The following is a 25667-nucleotide window of genomic DNA, read 5'->3' as shown; positions in this document are numbered from 1 at the left end:
TATATGAGCTCCTTTGGTCCTACATGCCCATAAGTGAGGGACTTCAGCTTGAGACCTGCAGCTAACAAACCAAACTTTGGACCAGTAGAATTTTAATTCCTTTAGATAATTCTTAAATGTTCATTCCCCTCCTTTGTCCTCTTTTGGTTCACTGAACACAATATTAAAGATGGAAAAATATTTTCTTTGAAACCAACCCTACCCAATACAATTACTACTTATTAAAGTGTTCATCACTGCTAAAAACAAATAGGAAAAGGGATTTCTGCACAATTTTAGGCATAATTCTTGACTTTCAGAGTAAGAAATAAATGTAAATATATGTGATGAAAACATTCTCTGGGCTATATCAAAATTTGGGAGATCTGATACTTATAAATTCTTATGATCAAATGCTTTTTTCTTCATAGAATTTATTATGAACTAGAAACCCATGCTTCTTGGGATTCAGGTATAACCCTGAGGAAAAAATAAAGTTGGATACAGGTTCTCGAATTGTGTACTGTTTTTCTAGCATTCCGGGGACTCTCTTGTGAGGACCTTGCTAGGACCTAGCCAGGACCTTGTCAGACACTTGGGGTCTTCTGGTTTGATGCTGGAAGCACAGAAAGGTTGTCTTCAGGGTGGTCCTTCCCTACCAATGCTCACTGTGTTAATTCTGGGCTCCTACATCCTACAGGTCTGACTGGTTGACAAAGTTTATAGTTTGAAAGGCCATTAAACTGAGCACTCTGGGATATCATAGAGTAATTGATTCTGTCCCTCATAACAGATTGTATATGTACATGACAAAGAGGCTGATGTGCCCCAAATCTGCATTATAGATTTTCCAGAATCATAGTAGCTAAGGAGAAATCTGTATTAATACTTTTGTTTTGTTTGTTTGTTTGTTTGTTTGTCTATTCCACTTCTGAGCTGGTTTGACTCTAATCCTCTGCTTATTTAGTATACTTTTTAAAGAGCATATGGTTTTTCTTAAAACAAAAAAATTCATACACACACACACACACACACACACACACACACACAGAACGGTAACTGAACAAATCCCAGATGTGAATTCATACAAGTCTAGATTTTATTACTAGATACTCCTTTGAGCTGTGTGACCTTCATCAGGACAATTAATCTGTCTGAGACTTTTGTCCTACCTGAAGAATGAGGTTAGCAATGTCTCCCAAAGCCAACAGGATCAAAAGAAGCAGCCATGAAAACCCTGAATCACTCTAAATTAGATATTATAGATATAAGAAAAAAATTAACAGAGAAACATACCCCTCTATGTTTATAAACTACAACATAAACCTTTGATAAATTATAATATAACCCCAAACAATGATCTAATATGGTGGATATCCCATATCTTCACCATCAGACCAACTTGGGCACAATAGGAAAAAAAGAAAACTTTCCATGTGCAAGGGACTCTTATCATTACCAATTATTTTTATGTCTATATTAGTCATTCCCCTGGCAATGCAAAATCAAGGGCATATATTTCATGCTGGGGTGTGTGTGTGTGTGTGTGTGTGTGTGTGTGTTTTCAAACTAGAAAGAAAAGGAATTGAAAAGAGAAAAGAAAGAAGATGTTATTTATTTAATTATATTAAAAAGATGGTATCTGGTTTGGTTCAATTATATAAAATTTATACTAATGATGATCTTAAAGACTACTATCTTGGTAGATATAATACAAACAAAGTGCTATAAAATAAAAAGGACCTCTTTTTATGTTCTGTGATATCTATCAAGTACCTGGCTTCTGATCTTAAGGTTAAAAAAGTCAAACACATTAAGAGAGAAGAGGGGAGGAACCATGTGCTGCTGTTTGGGGTCTCAGGTGATGGCAGAAAGGGGTGTCTAGCTGGTGAATTGTGGGGGATCCCACATTTGAGATGGAGACCTGTGTGTGTTACACTCAATAAACTCAGCACATTTTCTGCTCTTGGTTTTGCTTTTCATCTGAAAATTGTGTATAAATTTCCTTCTGAGTGTTTTATGATAACACTTGGATCCCTCAATGGCATTACAGTTTCTATCATTCCAGGAGTCCTGATGTTTATTATTTAGATAAATATTAGGTTTTTACTGTTCCTCAATGGTGGCTCAAGACATTATTCCATTGCTTTGATTCTTACTTTTATTCGTATCAGAAATGTGGAAAAAATAAAATAAATTCATGAAAAGAAGCTGAATAGAAGTTTATCCAAAAAAAATGATTAAAATGAGAGTTAAGTGACATGGGTAACCTATGTGGGCCCTATCAGTGATACTAAGACTGTTTCATAGCTCTTCTGGACTGTAAGGTGCCCACATGTCTTTTGAAAGCCAGTAAAGATTACACTGTGCCACAGCAGGGAGAACTAGACCACGCTGTCTTCATTGCAGTAAGAAAACTGAAGAAACAGTGTTTCCCTTCATCTTGAATATTTTCTCATGTACGTTAAAGAACAAGGTTAATTAATACTGTTTTCACAGTCTTTGAAGCTTTTTAGGAAATGGTATGAAAACAGCATATGCTCTACATATCATCAGTAATTGGAATACATTTTCCATAGACTCCCTCAACTGTTCTGCCTGCAAAGCCTCTGGGAAGGGACAGAGACTGCAGGGGTGTTAGACAGGGAGGAGATGGAGCCCAGGGGCTGGGGCACTGGATTAGTGGACTCTTAGAATGAGGAGGGTGGAAAGCTAACAGGCATTTGATAGGCATATGAGGATGTGTGTGGATGAGTGCCCATAACAAACATCTCCACTTGGTCACACAGCCTGTGGACCTGTGTCCTTGCTAAAGCTTTTTGCATGGGTAAACCCATTACTGAAAGGAATGGAGTATTGAGGAGCGCGTGGCATATGATAACAGCTCCAAGCTTGATCTCCTCACTATGAATCAACAGCATCATCCTTTTAGAACAGGGTGACAGACCCTAGCCCAAAGGAGTGCCCTGTTTTTACAACAATGGCCTGTACATTTTAAAAAATATTTATGTAAGTATCTATATACTATCTGTAATTTTACCTCTTGTTTTGTAAAGCCAAAAAAAAAAAATATGCCATCTGGCTCTTAATAGAAAAAGTTGGGCAGCTACCTATCTCAGAATTTATAAGGAAATGTTACAAAATAGATACTGATAAGCTTTTTTCTTGGCAGCAATATTCAGTATTTCAATTATTCATAGTCAACCTAGGAGAATTAGGTTCTTTTTTTTTCTTTTTTTTTTTAACCTGTGTTATGATTTTCTTTTAGTGAATTAGGTAAATTTTTACAAAATATTTATGTTTTGGTCTATATATGTTTGCTTAATTAATAGACTTTTATTAAATATCTCTGAGTTAGGTAAGGGCTATTCAGGGGTGTGTGAGATAGATAAATATGATTCATTTCTCTTCCCTTGTGTTTCCATTATAATAATAAACAAATATTCAGAAACATGATGTGCAATAGGAAGCTTAAAACTCAAGAGAGTTACAGTGGGAAGCCATCACTTCTAAGTGGGGTCTGTCACTTTATTCAATGAGGACTTTTATCTCTGGAAAAGGCCCAAGACTAACTTTTCCATTTCATAAAATGGGAACCTAGTGACGATTGATGTGTATTATTTGGCCTAAGATTCATAACTAATTCTGAGATTTTATTGGAAGTTATCCCCATTGGATGTTAAATTAATGACTTCAGCAATGTTCCCAGCCTGCTAGTATGATATCAGGGTCCAAGGTGCCAAACACTTTGTTCTAGGGAAGGCTCTAATTAGACTTTGCCTAGATGTTACAACTAAATCCTGTATGCAGTTGGTCTTTTTAGATAACATATGCACATTTCTTCATCTCTTAGTTTCCCTAAGGTAAGGTCACATGAATAAGTCCTTCATCCTTGAAATTCCTATAGATAGTGTTCATATTGCACATATCAGGTACGGAAGTCCCCTTAATGTTCCTCGTCCTCCAATGAGACTTCATTCCACTCTGCAGGTTGTCTCCCACTGAACCTAAACCATTATTTGAGAAAACAAGTTATCTGAGAGGGTTCTTCAGTAGGTATTGATCCCCTGAGCATTTTAAAGCTCACTGGCTCTCAGTTCCAAAGCTAACATGCCTAGTGGATTTTTATTTTTGATGTCATTCATGGACTAAGCAGGAAAATATCACCTTTCTGCTGAGACAAGATACAGTAAATACCACAACAACATGAATGACAGCCTTTTAATGACATTTTTTAGCCTCCATTTTGAGAAAATTGGACTTGTTATAATACAAATGTTTTGTCAATCTACTTCCCCACATCACACTTTCTGCCACAATGTCAACCACGAGGTTTGCTGAGTTTTTAAGGTTTTCTCTGGACCTGTCAGACCTTTATGGAATTAATCCTTCCTGTTTGTAATAGGGGTTTCCACAAGATGAATACTTCATTTCTCGTGAATCGTAATAAAGCAGTCTATGCTTTGTCAGCAGAGTGACCTCTGCCGTCTTTTATCTTCAAGAGAAAAAAGATTAGACTCTATTTTATGGCTAATGAAGAAGGTTGTTGGTCTCTTGGCACTTCCAGTAACTGTGACTCTTTTTGGTCTCATTTCAGTCTGTGATAAACTGATCACAGGGTGATTATAGCAAATCTCTTCATATAATAGATTTCCTCCTAAATTTGAGGGTAACTTTTGTAAGTACCAAAAATGTGAATTCATACACTGTTATTTTATTAGAGCTGAAGATAGCCAGAAGTTATCTAGTCCAACCTCCTTGTTTTATTGGTGAGTAAATTGATTCCCCCTGGTGTAGCCCACACCCAGAAGGTTAGTAAGCAGCACATCAGACAAAAATTTCTCCCCTACCCTGTGTGCTGAGAACTTTCTTCTGCGATTGGCTGTTTTTCTAAATTACTTGTTTTATTGATCTACTAGAGGTCACTGCAGACTCTTTTATGAAGTACCCACATCTTTCCCCTCAGATCCCAAATGCCTGTACCTTTAAAACAAGTCTTGAACCTGACCATGACTTACTATCTCCACTCAAATACTTTGGGTCAAATTCCATCATCTCACACCTACAATCTGAAAGTAGCCTCTTAACTGGATTCCCTACAACTCCCAGTGACCTCTATTCTCAACACACAACAAACTTTCTAACAACAGGATATCTCAACCCTAGCTCTGTTAATGTTTTGGGGTGGATAATTATTTCTTGGGAAGGTCTGTTCATCACGGAGGAGTTGTCATGGCCCTGACCTTACCCATTAGATGACAGTAGCACCCCTCCCAGTTGTGACAACCAAAAATGTCTCCAGACATTGTCAAATGCCCCTCTGAGAGCAAAATAGCTCCCTAGTTGAGAACTAATACTTTAAAATAGAAGTTGGACCCTTTCACTTTCCTGATCAGAACTCTAGGTTTCCATCTTTGTCTGAGTTAAAGAAAGTTGTTTTGCTTGTATACAAGGTCCTTAGCAACCTCCCTCCTCTCCCGTATCTTGCTCCCTGGAGCTCTCTTTGGCTCAACCTGATGGAGTTACAGGACTTCTTGCTGTTCCTGGGTTAAGCTCATCACATTCCCTCTCCAAGTTTCCTTGAGCTGCAGAGTCCTTCCCCAGAGATCACCCCGCAGATAACATCTGTTAGGACTGACTGTGTGCCCCAAGATCTATATGTGGGAGCCTCCCAGTGTGACAGTGTTGAGAGGGAAGACCCTGGGGAGATAATTAGGTCTCAATGAGGTCATAGAATGGGGTCTCCAGAGTGCAACTAGTGCCCTTATAAAGAGAGAAAGAGGCAAAAGAATTTTCATGTGCTCTCTCTTTCTCTCTCTCTCTCTTCTCTCTCTCTCTCTCTCTCTCTCTCTCTCTCTCTCTCTCTCTCTCTCTTCGTCTCTCTCTCTCTCCCTGCTTCCTTTCCTCCTTTCCTACAAAGAGGAGGTCCTTTGAGTACACAGTGAGATAATGGCCATCTACCAGACAGGAAAAGAGGTCTTAGAATAAAACCCACCTTGTTGGCATCTTGACCCTAGACTGGTTTAAAGCTGTGAGAAAAAAAAAATGTAATTTCTAAGCCTCTGCATTTTGTTAAGGCAGCCCAAATCAACTAAAACAGCATTTTTCTTCATAATGTTCAGGGCTTTGCCCTAATCTTACCTTCCCCCAAGCCTTCTCTAGCATCCCCTGATTATCCCTGTAGCTCTTAGCCTTGTCTAACATTTTATGTATTTGCTAAGTTAGTTTGTTGTTGGCTATCTCCTGTTATTAGAATATAGGACCTAGAATGATAAAAGCCATTATGCTGTTTGTTTTACTGCTGTATCCTCACTCTTCAACAATGTCTGTTGTGGTAGTTGCTCAATAAATAGTACATGAAAATTATGGTTACAGAATATTTTTAAGATCTTTAACACTTTTGTTAAACATTATAGTGAAAACAAAATAGTATTTCAAATGGCATTATCTCAATTATTTTTTTTCAGTGCATATTTTTCCTTTGTCCCTTATTTAATGTAAAATTTCATATTTAAAAAGCTTACTGACAAAATACTGTAATAGATGCATTACTGAAAAGAAAGCATTTTTTTTCCCAAAAGGTAGTGAAATCCATGGCACATAGTGCAAATCAGTTCCCTTTTAAGACACCTAATGCGAAACAATCCAGTTAAAAATAGGTGTAGAAGGGTCTTTACACAAACAGGGATCATATTTAGGTGTGAAATAAGTTTACTTCCAAATGGGTAAAAAAAGAAATCAGAATCAAGGAAAGAATTTTTTTTTTTTTTTTTTTGGAAAGAACTACCCACAAACTTTAATGTGGTTTTCATTGAGAAACCCCAATGATGGACAATAATTATGGGTATTTGCTTTTATGTCTATGTTTTCTTATTTGTATACAGTAAATATAGGTAACTCGATTAATAATAAGATACTAAAAGGTGACTGGTCCCTTCATTGGCATCTACAATGCTTGTCCATTTGCTGCCATTCAAATGGAGATGTCTTCAGCACTGGGTATTCCCTAAGTCCTATTTTTTGTAAGTAATCTCAAGAACCCTTTCAGTGTGCTAGTTGAGAGTTCCACATTCATAAATGCCATTCTCCCACTACTTTGAGAAAGACTGATGAATAACACAAAGGAAGAGAAAGCTAGCTCACATTTTACAAAACTGAAAGAGGGGAAGGTTCAAACCCAGGGCAGATTAAACAGCACATGAAAGTTTCTCTTTTAAGTGTTAATTTTGCATGAGGCCTGGGAAATGATAACCTAGATGTCAAACCTTGTTACCTGTTGAGCTGGGGAAAAAAAAATCCCATTACAATTTTCCCAGTATCATACAACAAAATCAAGCTGTGGTTTAGAGATTTAGCTCTTGAAGCAAAAAAAAAAAAAAAAAAAAGGATGAGGAAGTTACTCCCCATTCCAACTTGGCCCTTATCATTTTTCTTTACCATTGGATTTAGCCAGAGGACACTCAGAGGGTTGCCTGGGGCATACTTCTTGCCCTATAGAAACCTCAGATCTCCACAAAGCTTCTTCTGTTTTGTGGAAGATGCCACTTGTTCAGAATTTCTGATATGTAGCCGCTGGGTGGGCTCCCTGAGAGATTTCTGCTGGGGCAGTTACTTCTTGAACTCCACATCTTGCATTTTTATTTCCGAATTTTGTTTCTTGTCTTGTAAAGGGATGAGAAAAAGAGAATCATTGTGTGAAGAGCAAATCGGGTTCAGCAACCTTTCCACGTGAATATTTTTCGGTGTTGTACTAGGACCCCAAATGTCCTGACACTAAAATCACTTTTCCAGATTGAATCATGGTGGCTTTCCAAGACTTTACTCTTCTCTGTAGTTCTGTGACAACTGAGTCTGGTAGCAGAAATTCATACGCTATTTGCTTACTTTTGCCATGATCTGGAGAGAGAATTTCATGGGGGATAGGCTGATCAGATAAAATACAGAATGCCAAGCTAATCTGAGTTTGGGAGGTTGGACGTGTATCTTAGTGACAGAGCACTTGTCTTGAATATGTGAGGGCCTGGGTTCTAGTTCCAGTCCTGTAAAAATAAATATATGAATAAATATATTTGAGTCTTGGGTAAGTGACAAATAATATTTTAGTTCAGGTACGTCCTATGCCATACTTATTTAGTATAAATGTTTGTTGATATGAAGTTCAAATATAATTTGTGGCCTTAGTTTTAGTAAGCTAAATCTGGCAGCTCTAATGCCGGGGGGAGCTGTTGACTATTTCTTTACACTTTTCATTAAAATTTTTATCCAGACTTTCCCCATATTTTAATGATCCTTAATAAGTTCCCATAGGGAAATGTCCATAGTTTCCTGTCTGGTAAGTCTTCCTCTGCATTATGTAGATTCTAGAATAAGTTCTACAAAACCTGATTCATTTCTGATTTCCGTTTGTTAGTAATGAAAACTAAAGTGAAATGGCCTCGAAGTACATTAGTTTCTAGCAAGGACTGGAGTTAACATAGTCTTTTTTAAAAAGATGTTCATGTCCTTCGACAATTATTTTTACCTTGTTTCTTATTGAAGTATTTTTAAAAAGAGAAGAAGCACCAATAGCGACCAAGGTTTCACTGCATGGTGTGCACAGAAATCAATACCACGGCACTGGTTTTTGCAAAAAGAACTTTGTTGTGAGGAAAAGGGGCAGGAGGAAAAGCTCAAAAGGGGCTCTGCAGTTGACTGATTGGTTGTGGAGGAATGTATTAGAAGGAGGGGGGTAAGAGAAGCAGCTTGTTGATTGGATGACCAAAGCCAGGGGAGGGGTTACAGGGTTCATTTGCACAGAGTCAGTTCTCCTGCCTCTTCACTTGGGCTTGGGGAGGTTTTCAATCCTCTCTATGCAGGAGATTTTGAGCTTGTGATATCAAAAGGTCATCTGTCTAATGAACTGGCATTCTTAGGCAACATGTCCCTTGCTGAAAAGCTGGTCTCACACCCTTCTTGACAGACTCTGGAGACTTTCCCTGAAAGACAACCTGAGTACTTTGTTACTTAAGAGATTTGTATCTGGTTGTGGCCAGGTCTTATCATCCTCACTGGAGCTGGCCCACTGGTGACATTACACTTTTTCTCTGTGGGCTGAAGTTAGTCTTATATAAACACAAACTACTCAGAGAACATCCTCAGGCTACAGCAGAATAAGTGCTATTATGGTTTTGTCTATTGAGACTAAACTGGACTAAGGGGCAGTCCAGTCAGGTAAGGCTGTCAAGTTCCAAGATTCTGAAAGGATACAATTATACCGTGGAGCTAAAAATCTAATAAAAGAAAGGCAATGTGATAAAGAAGACTGCGTGAGCTAAAACTTCTTTGGGGAAAGGATTGTCACCATGATAACTGTTTTAAATACATCTTTTTATAACTCCTTGTGCAAATATTCCAAGAGGTGTTCTAGATGTACAATCATGGAATTTTTTATTTTGGTTAATGAAGTAGTGCCATTTGCTGGTTACCATAGAGGTGACACTAGATACTATAAACAGTAGCCCTCTTTCTTGGCCCTTTCCCCACTGTTCTTCGGCATTTTAAAAAGAAATGTAAGTATTAATAAAATAAAATACATGTTGAAAAAGGAATTCAATTATTTACTTTTGTAGATTATCTCCTTTCCTCCATCTCCTTCCTTACAGAAATAATTACACAAATTCTCCAAATGCAAAATTGTTCCAAGACAGTCTGAGGGGCACTGGAAGCCCCTTGTGTTATTGCAGGTGACCAGGTGTCTTAGAGCAGAGATCTAAAGCTTTAGTTAATAGGTAAATCCCCTAGAGAGCTTCTAAAGCATGATTGTTTTTCTCTCTCCCCAAAGCTGCTCATTGAATAGTGGAGGAGGCCCTGAGCTTGTGTGTGTCTAACAGTCTCCCAGGTGGTGCTTCTGGGAATTAAATGCATATATAGTTTTATATGTATGTTTTGGCCCAAACTTTGGAAACCTTCCCAATGTTTGCTAGTCTAGTGGTACTTTGAGACCCATTCTGTCCTTGTGTATATTCTTATATCCTAAACCCAGTGAAGTTCACATATGGTTAGAAGTTCTGTTAGAAGTTCAGGTACAGTTAGAAGTTCTGTTAATTTATTCCTTTGATTTAGCTTCTCAAATTCCCTGCTCCTTCCATAGCCTCACAAGTATTTTAAGATTTTTGTCAGAGCTGAAGATCAGACTTACAGTTGCACGTGTATTGACGTTTGGTGAATGGAAAGTGGATCCTATTTCATCATCCATGCAATTATTTAAATTTCTTAGAGCTCTCTTCATTTGTCATAACACACAAAGAAGCAGATATGGTAGCATGTATTTCTTAGGTAAGAAATGGCATGGTTTTCTAAGACAAGATGGTGGTAACATGTTTTGGGGAGACAGTTACGAGTATTCGGTCATTATCAGAAACTCCAAGCATCCTAAAGAGAGGGTTTTTATAATTAAATTTTATCTCTTATAAAAAGAGATAAAATCATGCATAGCAAGTTCTATGGGGATTTGGATGACATTTTCTAATCTCAGAATCTTTCAGGAACTTCTTTTCATCTCCATAGTATTTTTCATAAATTTCATTTTTAGCTTTTATTGCCTTAACTAGTAGCTTTTACATTTTGGACTCAGAAAGGGATTTCTGACTCCGTGGGGAATTATTTTTCACACTCAACAATGTTTGAGATTGTAGATAAAATGTCACACTTTAAAAACCCCATTCCAGTTTCGGCTGCCCCGTGACTGACTGGGCTTTGAAATGAACAAGAATATGATAAGGAGAGCAAGCACAAAGGGATTTAGGCTTACAGAAACATTTTTACCATTTGATCATTTGGGCGAGTTTGTAAAATACATTAGAATCTTTTCCATCTGTAGATACTCAGTTAATATACACTTGAAATGTCCTTGGCAGAATTATGTCTGATGCTCACTCATGACTGAGAAAACTAAAATAAATAGATGACAATATTTCTCCATTAGGTCACCTCTACAGAATATGTCTTTCTCTAGTACCCTCATTAGAAAAACAGGGAAGGCTTTTGTATCTGCCTACAAGAAGATGCCTTGCAGAAGAAAATAAAGGAGAAGGGAAGAAGAAAGAGGGGTAAAATGAGAAGGAGAAAGAGGATGATTCTCTAATCTTTTTGAGACCAACTCAGATAAGCAAAGCTAGCCATTAGTTTAAGGTATATATGGCTTTATATCCATGTTCTGGGCAAAGATTTAGAATCCTTCCCAAGCCAACGTCTGGGAAGACAGAGGGCTAGAGGATCTTTAATTCTTATCTTGAACTCTGTGATCAGTTTCAGTTGTACAAGTTTTTTAATGAATGGGCTTTTGGTACTTTCAAATATATTTCTCAAAAAATTATAACTGCCTTAAATAACTTTATAGGAGGTCCAAAAGGATTAATGTTTTTACAAAACAAGGCTGGAAAATGTAGTTTAGGTTTCAAGAGAAATTGCCACTGCGATTCTTAAACAAGAAAACAAAGCAAAACAAAACAAAAACTTGTCCTAATGGCTTGCTCCTGGACAAAAGCCCCACAGTTGTTATTCTAATGCAAGATCTGTGGGCTCCTGGTAAAGTAGGCATTTCAGTTTTAACTCTCAAAAGTATCTTATTGCTTTCCAAGGACCTCTTTCACCCAGTTCCCAGAAGAAGTGGACTTTAATGGAACTCATGAATGCCCCAATTCCAGACCACAACTTTCTTATCTACAGGCTCAAAACTTATTTCTACTTGGCTGCCTCAATTTTATCATCTATTTATCTTCTTCTCCTCATTAACTCAGTGTAGTGAATTTCAGATTGATTCTTGGATGAACTGATTTGATAAATTATTTCATACTAAGATATGATAGATTTTGGTGGGCAAAATCCCTCCAAGAGGGACTAGTGCTATAAGAGAAAAGAAGAGGTAGGTAACCCAAATTGAAGTCCATGTAACTAATGTATTAGTAGAACATTTATTAGACATCTATGGAAGACATCTCAGGGGATGTAGAGGCAGTCTGTGTCTTACTTGGGCTGAGACTTTGCAAAGGGAACCAATTGGAAACACATTTATTATTTTTCAAAGAACTCTTTTTGCTTGGATCTATCTTTTCTAAAAAGTAAGTAATGCAAATTACTGAAAGTCAAGAGGTACTTTTACTCCAGAGCCAAATATTCAAAATGTAATTGTGATAAGGAGTACAAAGAGCTCAAATTGCCAGAGAACTGCAAGGGTAATTGTATTACAGAAAAGTTAATCTTTATTTAACTTTCCTAAACCATGTACTCATAGCACTGAAAACTGTCATAACTTCCCTGGTTCAGAGTAAGTGGATTATTTATTTGTGATAATGGGCACATATGCTCATTAACATGCTGTTATAAACAGCTGCATTAAATGTATTATGTGTTCTGTGACATAAATAAGGTGCTCAACATGAAGTTGTGTTTAAAATATGGGCCCCAGGAAGAACAAAAAAGCAATAAGTGCTTTTTAATATAGTTGCCTGGTCTTCAATTCTAAATTTATTTCTCCCTTATTAATGCTACCTGTATGGAAATTGTGTGTGTTATTCTAGTGAAATATCTTGACATTCAACGACATTAGTACTTCATTCTGCTTTCTCATCCTGAATGTAGCTCTAAGCAGGTGTTGTTAGTTTGTTTTTCTTTTCTGGAAGAAGAGGAGGCTGTAAACATGGAAGAGGCATTTAGAGCATAATCAGCTTACTCCGTAAGCTTAGAGCAGGGTTCAAATGATGAATGTGTTCCACCTATTCTAGTACCCAATGTTTCCAACAAGATGTTAAATTTAAAGATCATTCAGTTCAACTCTCTCATCTTACAGATGAGGGAACTGAGGTTCTAAGGACTTACAAAAACCCTTGTAAGTCACTTACCTTTAAGTAATAAAGCTAGGACTGGGGGCCAGAAATCCAGACTCTCAATTTGATATAATTTCCACTAGAACAGGAAGTACTATATAATTGGGTGCTGTTATGGTTTGGATATAAGGTGTCCCTCCAAAGTTCCTCTGTTAACACAGAAATGTCTGGAATTAAAATGATTGAATTGTGAGAGCTGTAACATAATTAGTCCATCCCAATTTGAGTGGATTGACTGGGTGGTGACTACAGAAAGCTGAGGCGTGACTGGAGGAGGTGATCACTGGGCTGTGCCCTGGAAGGTTATATCTTCCCTGTGTTCCCTTCCCCCTGCTCCCCTCTCCGCTTTCTGGATGTCACGAACGGAACCGCACTTCTTCACCATGACCTTGTGCCATGATGTCTTGCCTCACTTTGGGCCCAGAACAAGGCTTTAGAAACAACAAGCCCCAAATAAACTCTCCCTTCTCCAAGTTGGTCTTGTCAGATATTTTGGTCATAGTGACTCAAACCTAAGTGATGCAGGTGGGGACACAGAAAGGATCTGTGGGGAGAAGGCCAGTCTGCTGTCATTTGGAATCTTTACCAATATAATTTACCCGAGGTTTAAATACTCTGTTATTTAACACTTGGTGGAGAATAAAGTTCTAGGTGCTTTTTTGGGGGCAAGTGGCCGAGTTGGATAGAATAAGTAAGTGACAATGAATGATAGAAGATGGAAAGTTTTTACAAAGTACCACTAAAGTGCTCCTATTACAGAAAAATTAAGTAGGCTACTGAAACTGAGGTTGTAATTCTGAGAATAATGAGGCTAAAACTTAGTTTAGTGGGTATTTTAAATGAAATGAAATGCTGCTTCAAAAGAATAAAGGACCCATACAGGAAAATGTCCATTGCTTCTACTGTTTCACACCAGGTAGTTTGAAAGAAAATGGGATTAAACAGTGGCAAAAAAAAAATCATTAGACAGTACAAATGATTAAATATTGAAAACAAGATTCTAATGAACATTGTTGAATCTTTAGCCTAAGAGATTGTTCAAAATGAAATTAGAAGTGCTTGAATGGTTTGGGTATACACCTGCTGAGTAAAATCTCAGCCCAGTGACTTCCTGAGATCATTTCAAAGTCTTCAATTTAACAACCAAGTGTTAAAACACAACACTAGCAGCCTCAAAATGAGTATACTTTATACTTGCTTCAATAATTCAATATTCTTAAATGATTTTTTTATTCCTCCTATTGATTCTTTATGTTCATTTCTATTTATGAATAAAACCTACCTGCTGAAATCCCACCAACTCTGGGGTTTGAGACAGGATGACAAGTTCATAGTCAGCCTCAACAACTTAGCAAGTTGCTTAACCCTAAGCAAATTATAGAGAGCCTGTCTCAAAATAAAAAATTAGAAGGGCTAGAGATGTGGCTCAGTGGTGAAGTGAGTTTAGTCACTGGGTTCAGTCTACGCCAACTTAGCAGGGATTTTAGATAGTAGTTTTATTTGCTTCTGGAAGTGGGATTTACTATTTTAAAATCCATCTGGACATTGTTCTAAATAACTCTGCTCACACTATTGAGTTGATTTTTAATTTTATGAAACACTATATCTGAGTTGCTTTTTAAAAAACTGAATAGATACTTCACCTTAAGGAACAGGTAGAAATAGTCGCCTGAATCTTCACCACCATACTGCTGACTGTTGTGATTTAATAGTCTCGGATTTAATTCGGGTTCATTATTTATGTCTAAAATTTCAAGAACTGACTGATATAGGATGATGGCCATATCTGGGATTTTTGAATTCTTAATTTCTCATTGTATCATTTTGGGGGCCAATTTTTTTCATTCCTTGTGGCCACGGTACTTCATCTTTTGTTTTACACGCTGTCCCTGATTTTAAGTTTATTTATTCAAGGAAAATTTTCGAATGCTTCAACTGTTTTGAAAATATTTTTTAAAGGAAAGGAATTTAACTATCAGACTTTTTACATGAACATATTTCCCTGTGATCTTTCATTGCAGGTTTCCAAATTAAATCTTTCACATCCCTGCGCTTCCTATCAGAGCCTGCCGATGCTGTCACCATGAGGGGAGGAAATGTCCTCCTGAACTGCTCTGCGGAGTCCGATCGAGGAGTCCCCGTTATCAAGTGGAAGAAAGATGGCATCCACCTAGCTTTGGGAATGGATGACAGGAAGCAGCAGCTTCCCAACGGGTCTCTGTTGATACAGAACATACTTCATTCCAGACACCACAAGCCCGATGAGGGACTTTACCAATGCGAGGCGTCTTTGGGAGAGACTGGGTCAATTATTAGTCGGATAGCAAAAGTTGCAGTAGCAGGTAAGCGGGTCCTTTCTTTTCCTTTTTCTATGCTATCTTTGTATTTGTTTGAAGGGGGCCATAAGAAAATAATATTGGTAGAAATAATGTACATTTATTTTTTTAATTGAAAAGCAATTTTTATATGCTAAGTGAAGTTTTTGATAAATGTATACATTGTAGAATAATTATATCAAGCTAATTAGTATATGCATCCACCACTTCACATTTTTATCCTTGTTTTTTCTGTGGTGAGAATGTTTAAAATGACTCTTTTTGCAAAATTTATATATATATAAATAATGTGGTCATCAATCTATGCCAAAGATCTGAAAAATGTATTCCTTTTATCTAATGGAAACCATGTATTTTTCAACAGACATCTCCCCACTTTCTTCCCCTCTACCCTCCAAGCCTCTGGTAAATAGTATTCTGTGCTCTAATTTTTGGATTTCATGTATAAGTGAAACCATGCAGCCTTTGTCTTTTTATGCCTAGTTTGCCAGGCTCACCCATGTCGTCAAAATATTAGAATTTTCTTTTTTTAAAGATTGAACGATATTCTAGCAGATATACATAAATCTATATGAATATATACATGTATATGTCATATGCATATGCAGTGTGTTTTCTTTATAATTTCATCCATTGATGTTACTTAGGTTGATTCTGCATCTTCGCTATTGTGCATAATACTTCAATGAACATGGGAATATAGATACTCCTTTGTTATTTTGACTTTCTTTCCTTTGGATACCTAACTTACTAAGTAGTAATATAGCTGCATCATTCAGTTTACCTATTTTCAGTTTTTTTGAGGGACCTCTATGCTGTTTTCCATAATGGGTGTACTAATTTACTTTCCCCATCAGCAATGTGCATTGTTAAGACAAAGAAAGGATGTAAAGATTCATGTCTCATACTCTCAACTGATTTTTGTCCTCCAATTAGCTTGGAAAACAGTTGAAGGACCTTAATAATCAACATAGTATTATGAAAGTTTTTAAAGAAACCAACCTGGCTTATGTTGATTCACTGCTTAGTATATGGAAGGGCTTTTTGAATAGAAAAAAATATGAAAAAAATAATTTCCTAATTAATTCCTAATATAGACCTTTTATATGGCTTAAGTTACAACATGAGAAATAAAAATTTCTATTTGTTTTTCCATATCTTGATTCTTGGCCACATGTTGGCTCAATGGCAGGATGATAACCTCAGTATATTTCTTTCATCTGGATATATTGAAGGCATGTAGACTCTGGTGGAACAGTGGAATATTCTGGAATCCATGGCATTGCTATGTCTGCTCTATTATTTCGATCAGAAGGCAACTCATAATTAATTCTTTTGGCCCTTGCAGTGTTAGAACTACAGAGAAAGGAAAAGGATTTTTGATTTTACTTGTTTCTATTATGATTCAACCAAATGTTGAGCTGTGATATATTTTTTAAATTTGATATGGAACATTAAACAAAGCCAACAGATCCAACCTGAAATAAATTTAAACCATCAAATGGGTAAACAGATTTGAAGGACTATTTCCAAACTTAATCTTTAATTCTTCATAAAAAAATGAGCCAATAGGCTCTTAGCCCTTCAATTCTTTCCCAGATTTCATTCAGTCCAGTTTCCTCCTGGAGAATGGTCAGTGTGAGAACTCATTTTCAACAATAATAGCAACTGGGACAATGAGACAGGACCCCCACGCACACATGTGCTTGTGTGCACACATACTCATGCACTCTTCCATGTTGGTTCAAGCCTATTAAAATCCTGGAAAGATGTTGTAAGAACTATAACACATACCTATTCCATCAGCCCTCGAACTCAGCTTCACAATCCCATTGTGTGTGTGTTTGTGTGTCCAATTTCTTTTCTCCTCCAAGGACTGTTTAGACTGAATGTTTTGTTCCCTCAAAATTCCTACATTGAATTTCCAACTCCCAATGTGATAGATAGTATTAGGAGGTGGAGCCTTTGGAGGTGGTTAAGGGATGAATGTGATTAGGACCCTTATACAGAGGAATTCAGAGAGTTCCATCACTCTTTGTCATGTGAGAATACAATCAGAAGTCAGCCGTCGGCAATCCAGAAGAGTCCTCACCACACACCAGTCCTGCTGCATCCTAATCTCAGCCTTCCAGCCACTAGAACTGTAAGAAACGAAATTCTCTTCTTTATAGGCCACATAGTCTATGGTACTATGTCCTAGCAGCCAAACTAACAAAGGCAGACTCTTTCATATCCATTTAGTCTAGAGATTTCCTCAGTAAAGATGTCCTGGTGATAGGGTCTTCACCAACAGGTAGAGTAGCCAACCATTCTGATTTACCCTGAGTTTACCATTTGAAAAGTTCCCTGTCCTAGGAAGCCCTTCATTGCTGGCTAAAACTAGGATGTTTAGCACCCTACCTAGAGGTAACCCTGCCTGCTTTAGCAATGACAGACTGAAGAGACAGGTAAGGTGACATCCTGATCACAAAAACTCTATCTTAAGCCACCTGGGGACTTGTGAGTGATGGCTGTCTGAAATCTGATTAATGAGTATCAAGTATAGAGAGGACTGGAAGTTGATGATAATTATGGCTGATTAAGAGGACTAAGTGGAACAAGTGCTGAGGATCAGGCAAAGCTGCATTCCTAGAATGCTTCAGATGGGATGGAAAGGGCACAATTTGACTTTCCATCACTTGGGAATTTCTGGATTTACAGATCCCCCCCCCCATCAGTTGTCTATAACCAAAGTTGTTCTGCTGATTCAAATGAATCAAGCTGGCATTTTGATGTCCTATTACAAAAGGCAGCTGCATCTGCCCTGTTAATGAAAATGGCCTCATATGTTGCAGTTTCAGTTTTTCTACCATCTAGATTCACTTTTATGTCTTCTCTGTTTCAATGGTGAAATGAAGAACGATTCCTTCCCTGTGAGATATTAAAATAAAGTAGCTTTGACTTTAGTATTCTGCACAAGGATAAGCTCACAGATTCAGTCATTGAGTTGCAATCTAATATTAGATTGTATCATTTCAAAGCAATAAGGCTGTTCACAGCATTTTAAACACTTACCATGCTGTTTGGCAACACAGAATACATCAATGTTATGTCTGCTGAGGTTAAGATTGCCAAACCACTAGAATTCACAAGGGGCATATATCTTCCTTGTAATAAAGACCATGGACCTGATTTAATCTCATTTTTAAAGCATTAGCAGTCAATAAACCAGTCACTACTAAAAGGTAACAGTCTGCTTTGCTTGGTTAAAAAAAAATGTTCTCTAACCTCAGGTGTAGTGGCAGTGTAGTGCCCATTTGATACAACGCCCCTCTTCCACTTTTGCTTTCTCAATGTGTCTTGATAAAAAGAAATGTAGCAGATGAAATCTTTTAACAGGCAGAATATTTTATGCAATGGTTTCGCCATGTGTCACTCATCCTATTTTCTAGGAACTTCTCAAGTACTCTTTAAACCCTGAGTGCACACTTGGCTTAAGCGGGAAGGAGAGTGGGAAAGATAATGGTTTGTATATGAGGTATCCCCCCAAAGCTCCTGTGTGAATACAGGAATATTTGGAGGAGAAACAATGACGTCATCAGAGTTGCAATCTAATCAGTCCATCCTAGTTTTAGTTAACTGGGTGATAACTGTAGGCAGGTGGAGTGGCTGGAGCAGGTGGGTTATCTTCCCAGTGGCCCCTTCCCCTCTCTCTCTGCTTCTACCATGGTTTTCTGACACCTGTGGCCCAGAACAATGGAGTCATTCAAACCTGGACTGTACCTCTGAAAGCCTGAGGCAACATAAATTTTTTCTCCTCTAAGTTGTCCTCATTGGGACTTTTGGACACTGGGACAAAACACTGACTAATACACCATCCAATAAGTTGTTAAAAGTCACAGTGCAACAGGTTAATGACCATGAGTATTTCTAGTAATTTTGAGTTCATTTAGTAAAGAATTCCTGGGTTATCAAATATACATTTGAAAGCAATTTCACCAGTACTGGCTGACACTTGAAAATTTCATTTTTACCCAGTAAGTTTTAATCTAAAATGTTGAGGTCTTTCCTGCCATGTATATATCTCTGTTTAGGCATAAGATTGATTTTGAAGAGAAGCAAAAATACACTTTGTTATCTATAATGCTTCTTCAACCATGTTCTCTACTCTGTACTTAATAAAGCACCTTAATGTTTAGTAACAGATATTTATCTTGCCAATGAAAACATAAAGCTTTATGCCATATATGGAGAGCTCTGTCCTTGTCATCCCCTCTTTCCTTCGTCTCTCCCTCCTCTTTCCCCACTCCTTCTTCCATATTGGATTTGACCAGATTAAGCTGTCCTATGTCTGGGCATATATAAATATACTCATGGTGGATTGTGTTAGATTGCTTTATGTCTCAGGAGTCTAAAATTAAATTAATGATTAAGGACTTTGGGTTGGTATATTGACTAATGGACTATGCTGGAACATTGCATCTGACCATGTCCATCTTCCTTGCTCCAGATATTGCCAGCTCTCCAAGCCACTGGATTCTCTTTTCTTCAATATACAAAATAATAACCAACCTCTTAAGGCTATAATGATTTTTAAATGGAACATAGTTCTATGGAGCAAGAGTACTGTAAATAAACATAGTAGTGGTTATTTTAGCGTTATTACAGTTTTTACTAGTCAGAATTAACAAATTTTAATGTTCCCATGTGATTGTGGAAAATACTTCTTTTTCATTTTGGTGGGGGAATGAAATATAGGTTACAAATACTGAACCTTAAATTTTGTAATCTTGGTTCAGTTATCTGCCTTTGTGATCTCTGAACGCAAAGTGACAAACCCTAACTTAGTTTTCAAGAAGCTGAAGGCTACAGTTCAAGAAGTATTTAAATCCCTCTGACTGAAAGATTCATTTTTGATGAGTTGATCTATGATCATATCCGTGCAGTCAGTATAATTCGTGTTGACCAGATCAGGAGTTCTAGGTAGAGCACGTATTGCAGTCCTCCCTGACAGAGATTCTTAGCCATCTTCTTGTTCTCTTTAATGCCTTTTCCACTGAAAAATATTCACTGAGGTAGGGTTCATGGGACTTTATGTAGACTGGGAGTTTCACAAATTGTTCTCTTCCTCTAGGAAAAAAAAAAATTGACATTATTATGGTTTGGGTTAAAAGTCCCCCCCCCCCCAGAACTCATGTTTTGAAGCCTTGACCTCCAGTTCAGCAATTTTCAGATATAGGGCTTTTAGGAAATGCTTGGATCTTGAGGGATTTAATTCCATCAGTGAATTAATACACTGACCGATTTTTAATTTGAATGAACTATTGGGAGGTGGTAAGAACTATAGGATGTGGAACCTACTTGAAGGGAACAGGTTCTTGGGGACATTCCACTGGAGACTGTATCTTGTCCTGCCCTTTCTCTCTCCACACTTCCTGGCTACCATTCTGTAATTAGCTTTCCTCCACTATACCCTTCTGCCATGATGTTCTCCCTCATCTCAGGCGTAAAGTACTGAAACCAACCAGTCAAGGACTGAGACCACAAAATTGTGACCAAAATAAATCCTTCCCCTGTTAAGTTGCTTTTCTTGGATATTATGCCACAGAGGCAAAAGCTGATTAACACAGATATCAATGTGAAAGAAAACCAAATGGAACAAAGCTCTCTGAATAGTCTTGAAGGACCCATTTATTCCATTTTAACTGATATAACCAGAACAAACCTGTCAACCCATCCACATACTTACTTACTCATTCAATTACTTGCACACATGCTTCACCCACAGGCTCTGAGGGACACAATTGGAACCTAGTGTGGCTTCTGCTTATCCTTCCTCTTCTGGGAATACAGTGGGAAGATCCCTTTTTAAGTAAAGTGACAATGACTGCAAGACACATTATGGAGAACTTGTGTCCAGGTAGCTTTGTCCTCTGTTAATTTTTGAGTATTTACATCTCAGCATTAAAACCACACTGACTTGCCTTTTGTGTTTCTTTAAAAAGTAGGTCTGCGTGCATTATCTCATAATTCTCAAAAAAAGTTCAGTGATATAGATACCCTTGTTGATAGCAGAGGGGAAGCAGGTAGGTGACATTCTAGAAGCAGAGACTAGAACTTAGATTGCCCAAGGCTGGATGCACAATATTCTCATCACTTTCTCAATCTAAGGACATTGGGTAATTTCCTGTTCAGTCATCTGTCAATCACTTGTTTAAAATCAATTAAACTCTCTAAAATATAACTAAGGGAAAACAATAATGACAACAATAATTGATTTTACTTATTAGTTTAATTCATTGAAAAATATTAATTCTATGGGGAAATTATAGTATTTGAATGTTTTCTTTTGAGATGAGAAGACTTAGCTTTGATAGCTATATGTTCAATAATGACACATGATACATCTCTACTGAAAAATGGTGAACATATAATTTTTAAAACAAACTCATAAATAGTCTTCTAGGAACACATTTAGGTGTTTTTTTTTTTTTTAATCTTTTTAAGTGGTTTTATAAATCAGGACAAGTTTTAAAAGGCCAACTAAATTGCATTTACTTGAGTTGTTATTTCATTCAGAGCTTATGTTTTTTTTTCTTCCCTGTTACAATAGATGTTTCAAGATGCAAATTGTGGCACTGTGCTTTTAAATAACACAGGCATTGTAATTAAAATTCCCCTGTGTTTTAAAAAAAATAATTAGTTACTTGAGGAGTTGTTTCAGTGAATTCCCTTCCAGAATGCCTCCCATTTAAATGAGTTATGAAATAATTAGTGAAAGCATATTATGGTGAGAGAAGCCAGAAAGAAGCATTTTGTGAAATGATAACCTGACCTTTACGTTCTTACTTAAAAGGAAGCAGAAAAAGGAGCTTGTCTGAAAGGAAAGGAGAATAAACGACATCGCCTCGGGTCACTCAAATGTTATATAAAGGAAACAGCAAGAAAAATGCTCATATTCCTTCTCTCTACAGGAGCAAATATAAGAATCTTGCCTAGAAGGTCAAGTTCATCCATTGACGCAGTTTGGAAAATGTATCCCAGGGCTCTTGAATACTCTGAAAATTCTATTTTGGGAAGGTTCAGTTACAGAGCAAAGCTTTCCATTTTACACTGATAGGAATATTGTTTATTTTCAGATGATGAGCAGGAAAATAATTTGTTCTGACTCCACATCTCTTAATGTTCTTAATTATCTCTATTTAGCTAAATGTTCCTATTGTTTTGTTGTTAAAACATGAAGGAAAGAAAATGTAAGGAAGGAATGCAGCATTATGTGTAAAGGTTATATGTGTGCCGATCTTTTTTTCCTTGAATTTTATTGCCAGATAAAACTGTGATGATCACTAACATGCCTCCTTTGCCTACTCACCCACATACCCCCACCCCTTCAACTTAAATAATTGCATTTTAAAGGGTAGGGATTTAGTTCCCTCCTTCCTAAATCAATTAACGCTGCAAAAAAAAAAAAAAAGAATAGAAATATATGTATTACTGAAAAATATTCAGAGTGGAAAGACATCTTCTACATTATAAAAATTACAATAGAGAACTTGACAGGGCTTTTTTTAGTAGAAACATCAACAAAATAAGTTTTGAAAAAATCTTCCAACCTTTCATTTCCTTTTCTTTATTGTGAATTCTAGTTCGTGTGACAATGGGAATAGCTAATTATTCACTCCAATTTTAATCAGTATCTTAAGAGCACTGTTCTTTTATTCATCCCTTCAGCTATCCACAGTGTGGGTTTTGCTGGTACTGTCATGAACGTTGAGGAGTAATATCTAAAATAATTCTGTGATAGTAACCAAACTATTTTGAGTTCCAGAAGAGCCCACTGGAATGTAAAAGCTTGATTTTCTTGATAGAGGTGAGGCTAGCTAAGATGTAAGTCATGATAATGTAGCAGAGAAAATGTAACATCTTCCCCTGACCTATCAGAAGGTCAGGGCTGACACCCCTATGAGGAAAGAGATTACCAAGAGAAAAGCGCAGCAGATTTATTTAACCAGAGTCTTACTTGGCACAGGAGCCTGCAGAAATGAAGAGCCAAAGACCTGGGTGTGGGAGAGAAGGACTGCATTTTAAATCTGATGAGGAAATGAATAGTTGTGTTGAAATATGATCTGCTTCAGTGATACAATGGTAACAATCCAGAGAGAAACATAGTACAACCTGTTTACTTGGATTCCTTTCTGTGTGTCTGTATCACATTTCTTCCCCCCAGATATTGGGACAGGATACCTATCACATGAGGGTTTCATAACCTTTATTGAGGGGAGGTAGGTCAGAGAACTCTTTTATGCATAGATCTCACAAAGACAGAGGTCAGAGAATGACCTCCAAAATGCCATATTTTGTGGTACTGTATCCTATACCCTATCAATAAATAGGAAGATTAGGTAGCATAATTGCAAGTCTCTGATGAAATTATGAATGATTATAAATTTAATAAGGCATTTTTACTTTTATGAACCTATCTCTGTTACTGATTTTTTTCCCATTACACCTTTTATGTACATAGTAAAATGTACTACTTAAATTTAATATTATATGGAAAACTTTGAATTCAGATATTTATATTGCATACAGATTTTTTCTACAAATTAAGAAGACATCCAAACCTAGAAAATGTTCTAAAATAAGTAATAAACTAGTTAGATAAAATTATGGAAAATCTCAAGGACAATACATACTGCTCAAGGGAACCATACACCAACAAGACTTGACGATCATTAATATATATGCCCCAAACAATGGTGCAGCTACGTTCATCAAACAAACTCTTCTCAAGTTCAAGAGTCTAATAGACCACAACACAATAATCATGGGAGATTTTAATACACCTCTCTCACCAATGGACAGATCTTCCAAACAAAAATTGAATAAAGAAACCATAGAGCTCAATAATACAATTAATAACTTAGACTTAATTGATATATACAGAATATACCACCCAACATCAAGCGGATACACTTTCTTCTCAGCAGCACATGGATCCTTCTCAAAAATAGACCATATATTATGTCACAGGGCAAAGCTTAGCAATTACAAAGGAGTTGAGATACTACCATGCATTTTATCTGATCATAATGGAATGAAATTGGAAATCAATAATAAAATGAGAAAGGAAAAACCCTACATCACATGGAGATTAAACAATATGCTACTGAATGAACAAAGGGTTACAGAAGACATCAAAGAGGAAATTAAAAAATTCTTAGAGGTAAACGAAAACTCAGAAACAACATATCGAAATCTTTGGGACACTATGAAAGCAGTACTAAGAGGAAAATTCATTTCATGGAGTTCATTCCTTAAAAGAAGGAAAAGCCAACAAATAAATGACCTCATACTACACCTCAAAGCCTTAGAAAAAGAAGAACAAATCAGCAGCAAATACAGTAGAAGGCAAGAAATAATTAAAATTAGAGCAGAAATCAATGAAATCGAAACAAAAGAAACAATCGAAAAAATTGACAAAACTAAAAGTTGGTTCTTTGAAAAAATAAATAAGATTGATAGACCACTAGCCACACTAACAAGGAGAAGAAGAGAGAAAACCCAAATTACTAGCTTACGGGATGAAAAAGGCAACATCACAACAGACAATTCAGAAATACAGACGATAATTAGAAATTATTTTGAAACCCTATACTCTAATAAAATAGAAGATAGTGAAGGCATAGATAAATTCCTTGAGACATATGAACTACCCAGATTGAATCAGGAAGATATAAACAACCTAAACAGATCAATATCAAGGGAGGAAATAGAAGAAGCCATCAAAAGACTACCAACCAAGAAAAGCCCAGGACCGGATGGATATACAGCAGAGTTTTACAAAACATTTAAAGAGGAACTAATACCAATACTCCATAATCTATTTCAGGAGATAGAAAAAGAGGGAGAACTCCCAAATTCATTCTATGAGGCCAATATCACCCTGATTCCCAAACCAGAGAAGGACACCTCAAAGAAAGAAAACTACAGACCAATATCCCTAATGAATTTAGATGCAAAAATCCTCAATAAAATTCTGGCAAATCGTATACAAAAACATATCAAAAAGATTGTGCACCATGATCAAGTAGGATTCATCCCTGGGATGCAAGGCTGGTTCAATGTATGGAAATCAATAAACGTTATTCACCACATCAATAGACTTAAAGATAAGAACCATATGATCATCTCGGTGGACGCAGAAAAAGCATTCGACAAAGTACAGCATCCCTTTATGTTCAAAACATTAGAAAAACTAGGGATAACAGGAACTTACCTCAAAATTATAAAAGCTATATATGCTAAGCCTCAGGCTAGCATCATTCTAAATGGAAAAAAACTGAAGGCATTCCCTCTAAAATCTGGAACAAGACAGGGATGCCCTCTCTCACCACTTCTATTCAATATAGTTCTCGAAACACTGGCCAGAGCAATTAGACAGACGAAAGAAATTAAAGGCATAAAAATAGGAAAAGAAGAACTTAAATTATCACTATTTGCGGATGAT

General features: G+C 36.9%; 1 protein-coding gene across 1 annotated transcript in view; it reads left to right on the top strand.

Moving 5' to 3' along the window:
• Window positions 1-25667, top strand: part of Dcc (DCC netrin 1 receptor) — a 1060049-nt gene that overhangs the window by 359834 nt on the left and 674548 nt on the right. The window contains exon 2 of the mRNA XM_076836991.2: window positions 14864-15184. Coding sequence (XP_076693106.2) covers window positions 14864-15184 — 321 coding nt within the window. The remainder of the gene's footprint in view (window positions 1-14863; window positions 15185-25667) is intronic.

The sequence above is a fragment of the Callospermophilus lateralis genome, chromosome 17 (genome assembly GCF_048772815.1).
Source record: "Callospermophilus lateralis isolate mCalLat2 chromosome 17, mCalLat2.hap1, whole genome shotgun sequence".
NCBI lineage: Eukaryota > Metazoa > Chordata > Mammalia > Rodentia > Sciuridae > Callospermophilus > Callospermophilus lateralis.
This window is presented reverse-complemented; position numbering and strand designations above follow the sequence as displayed.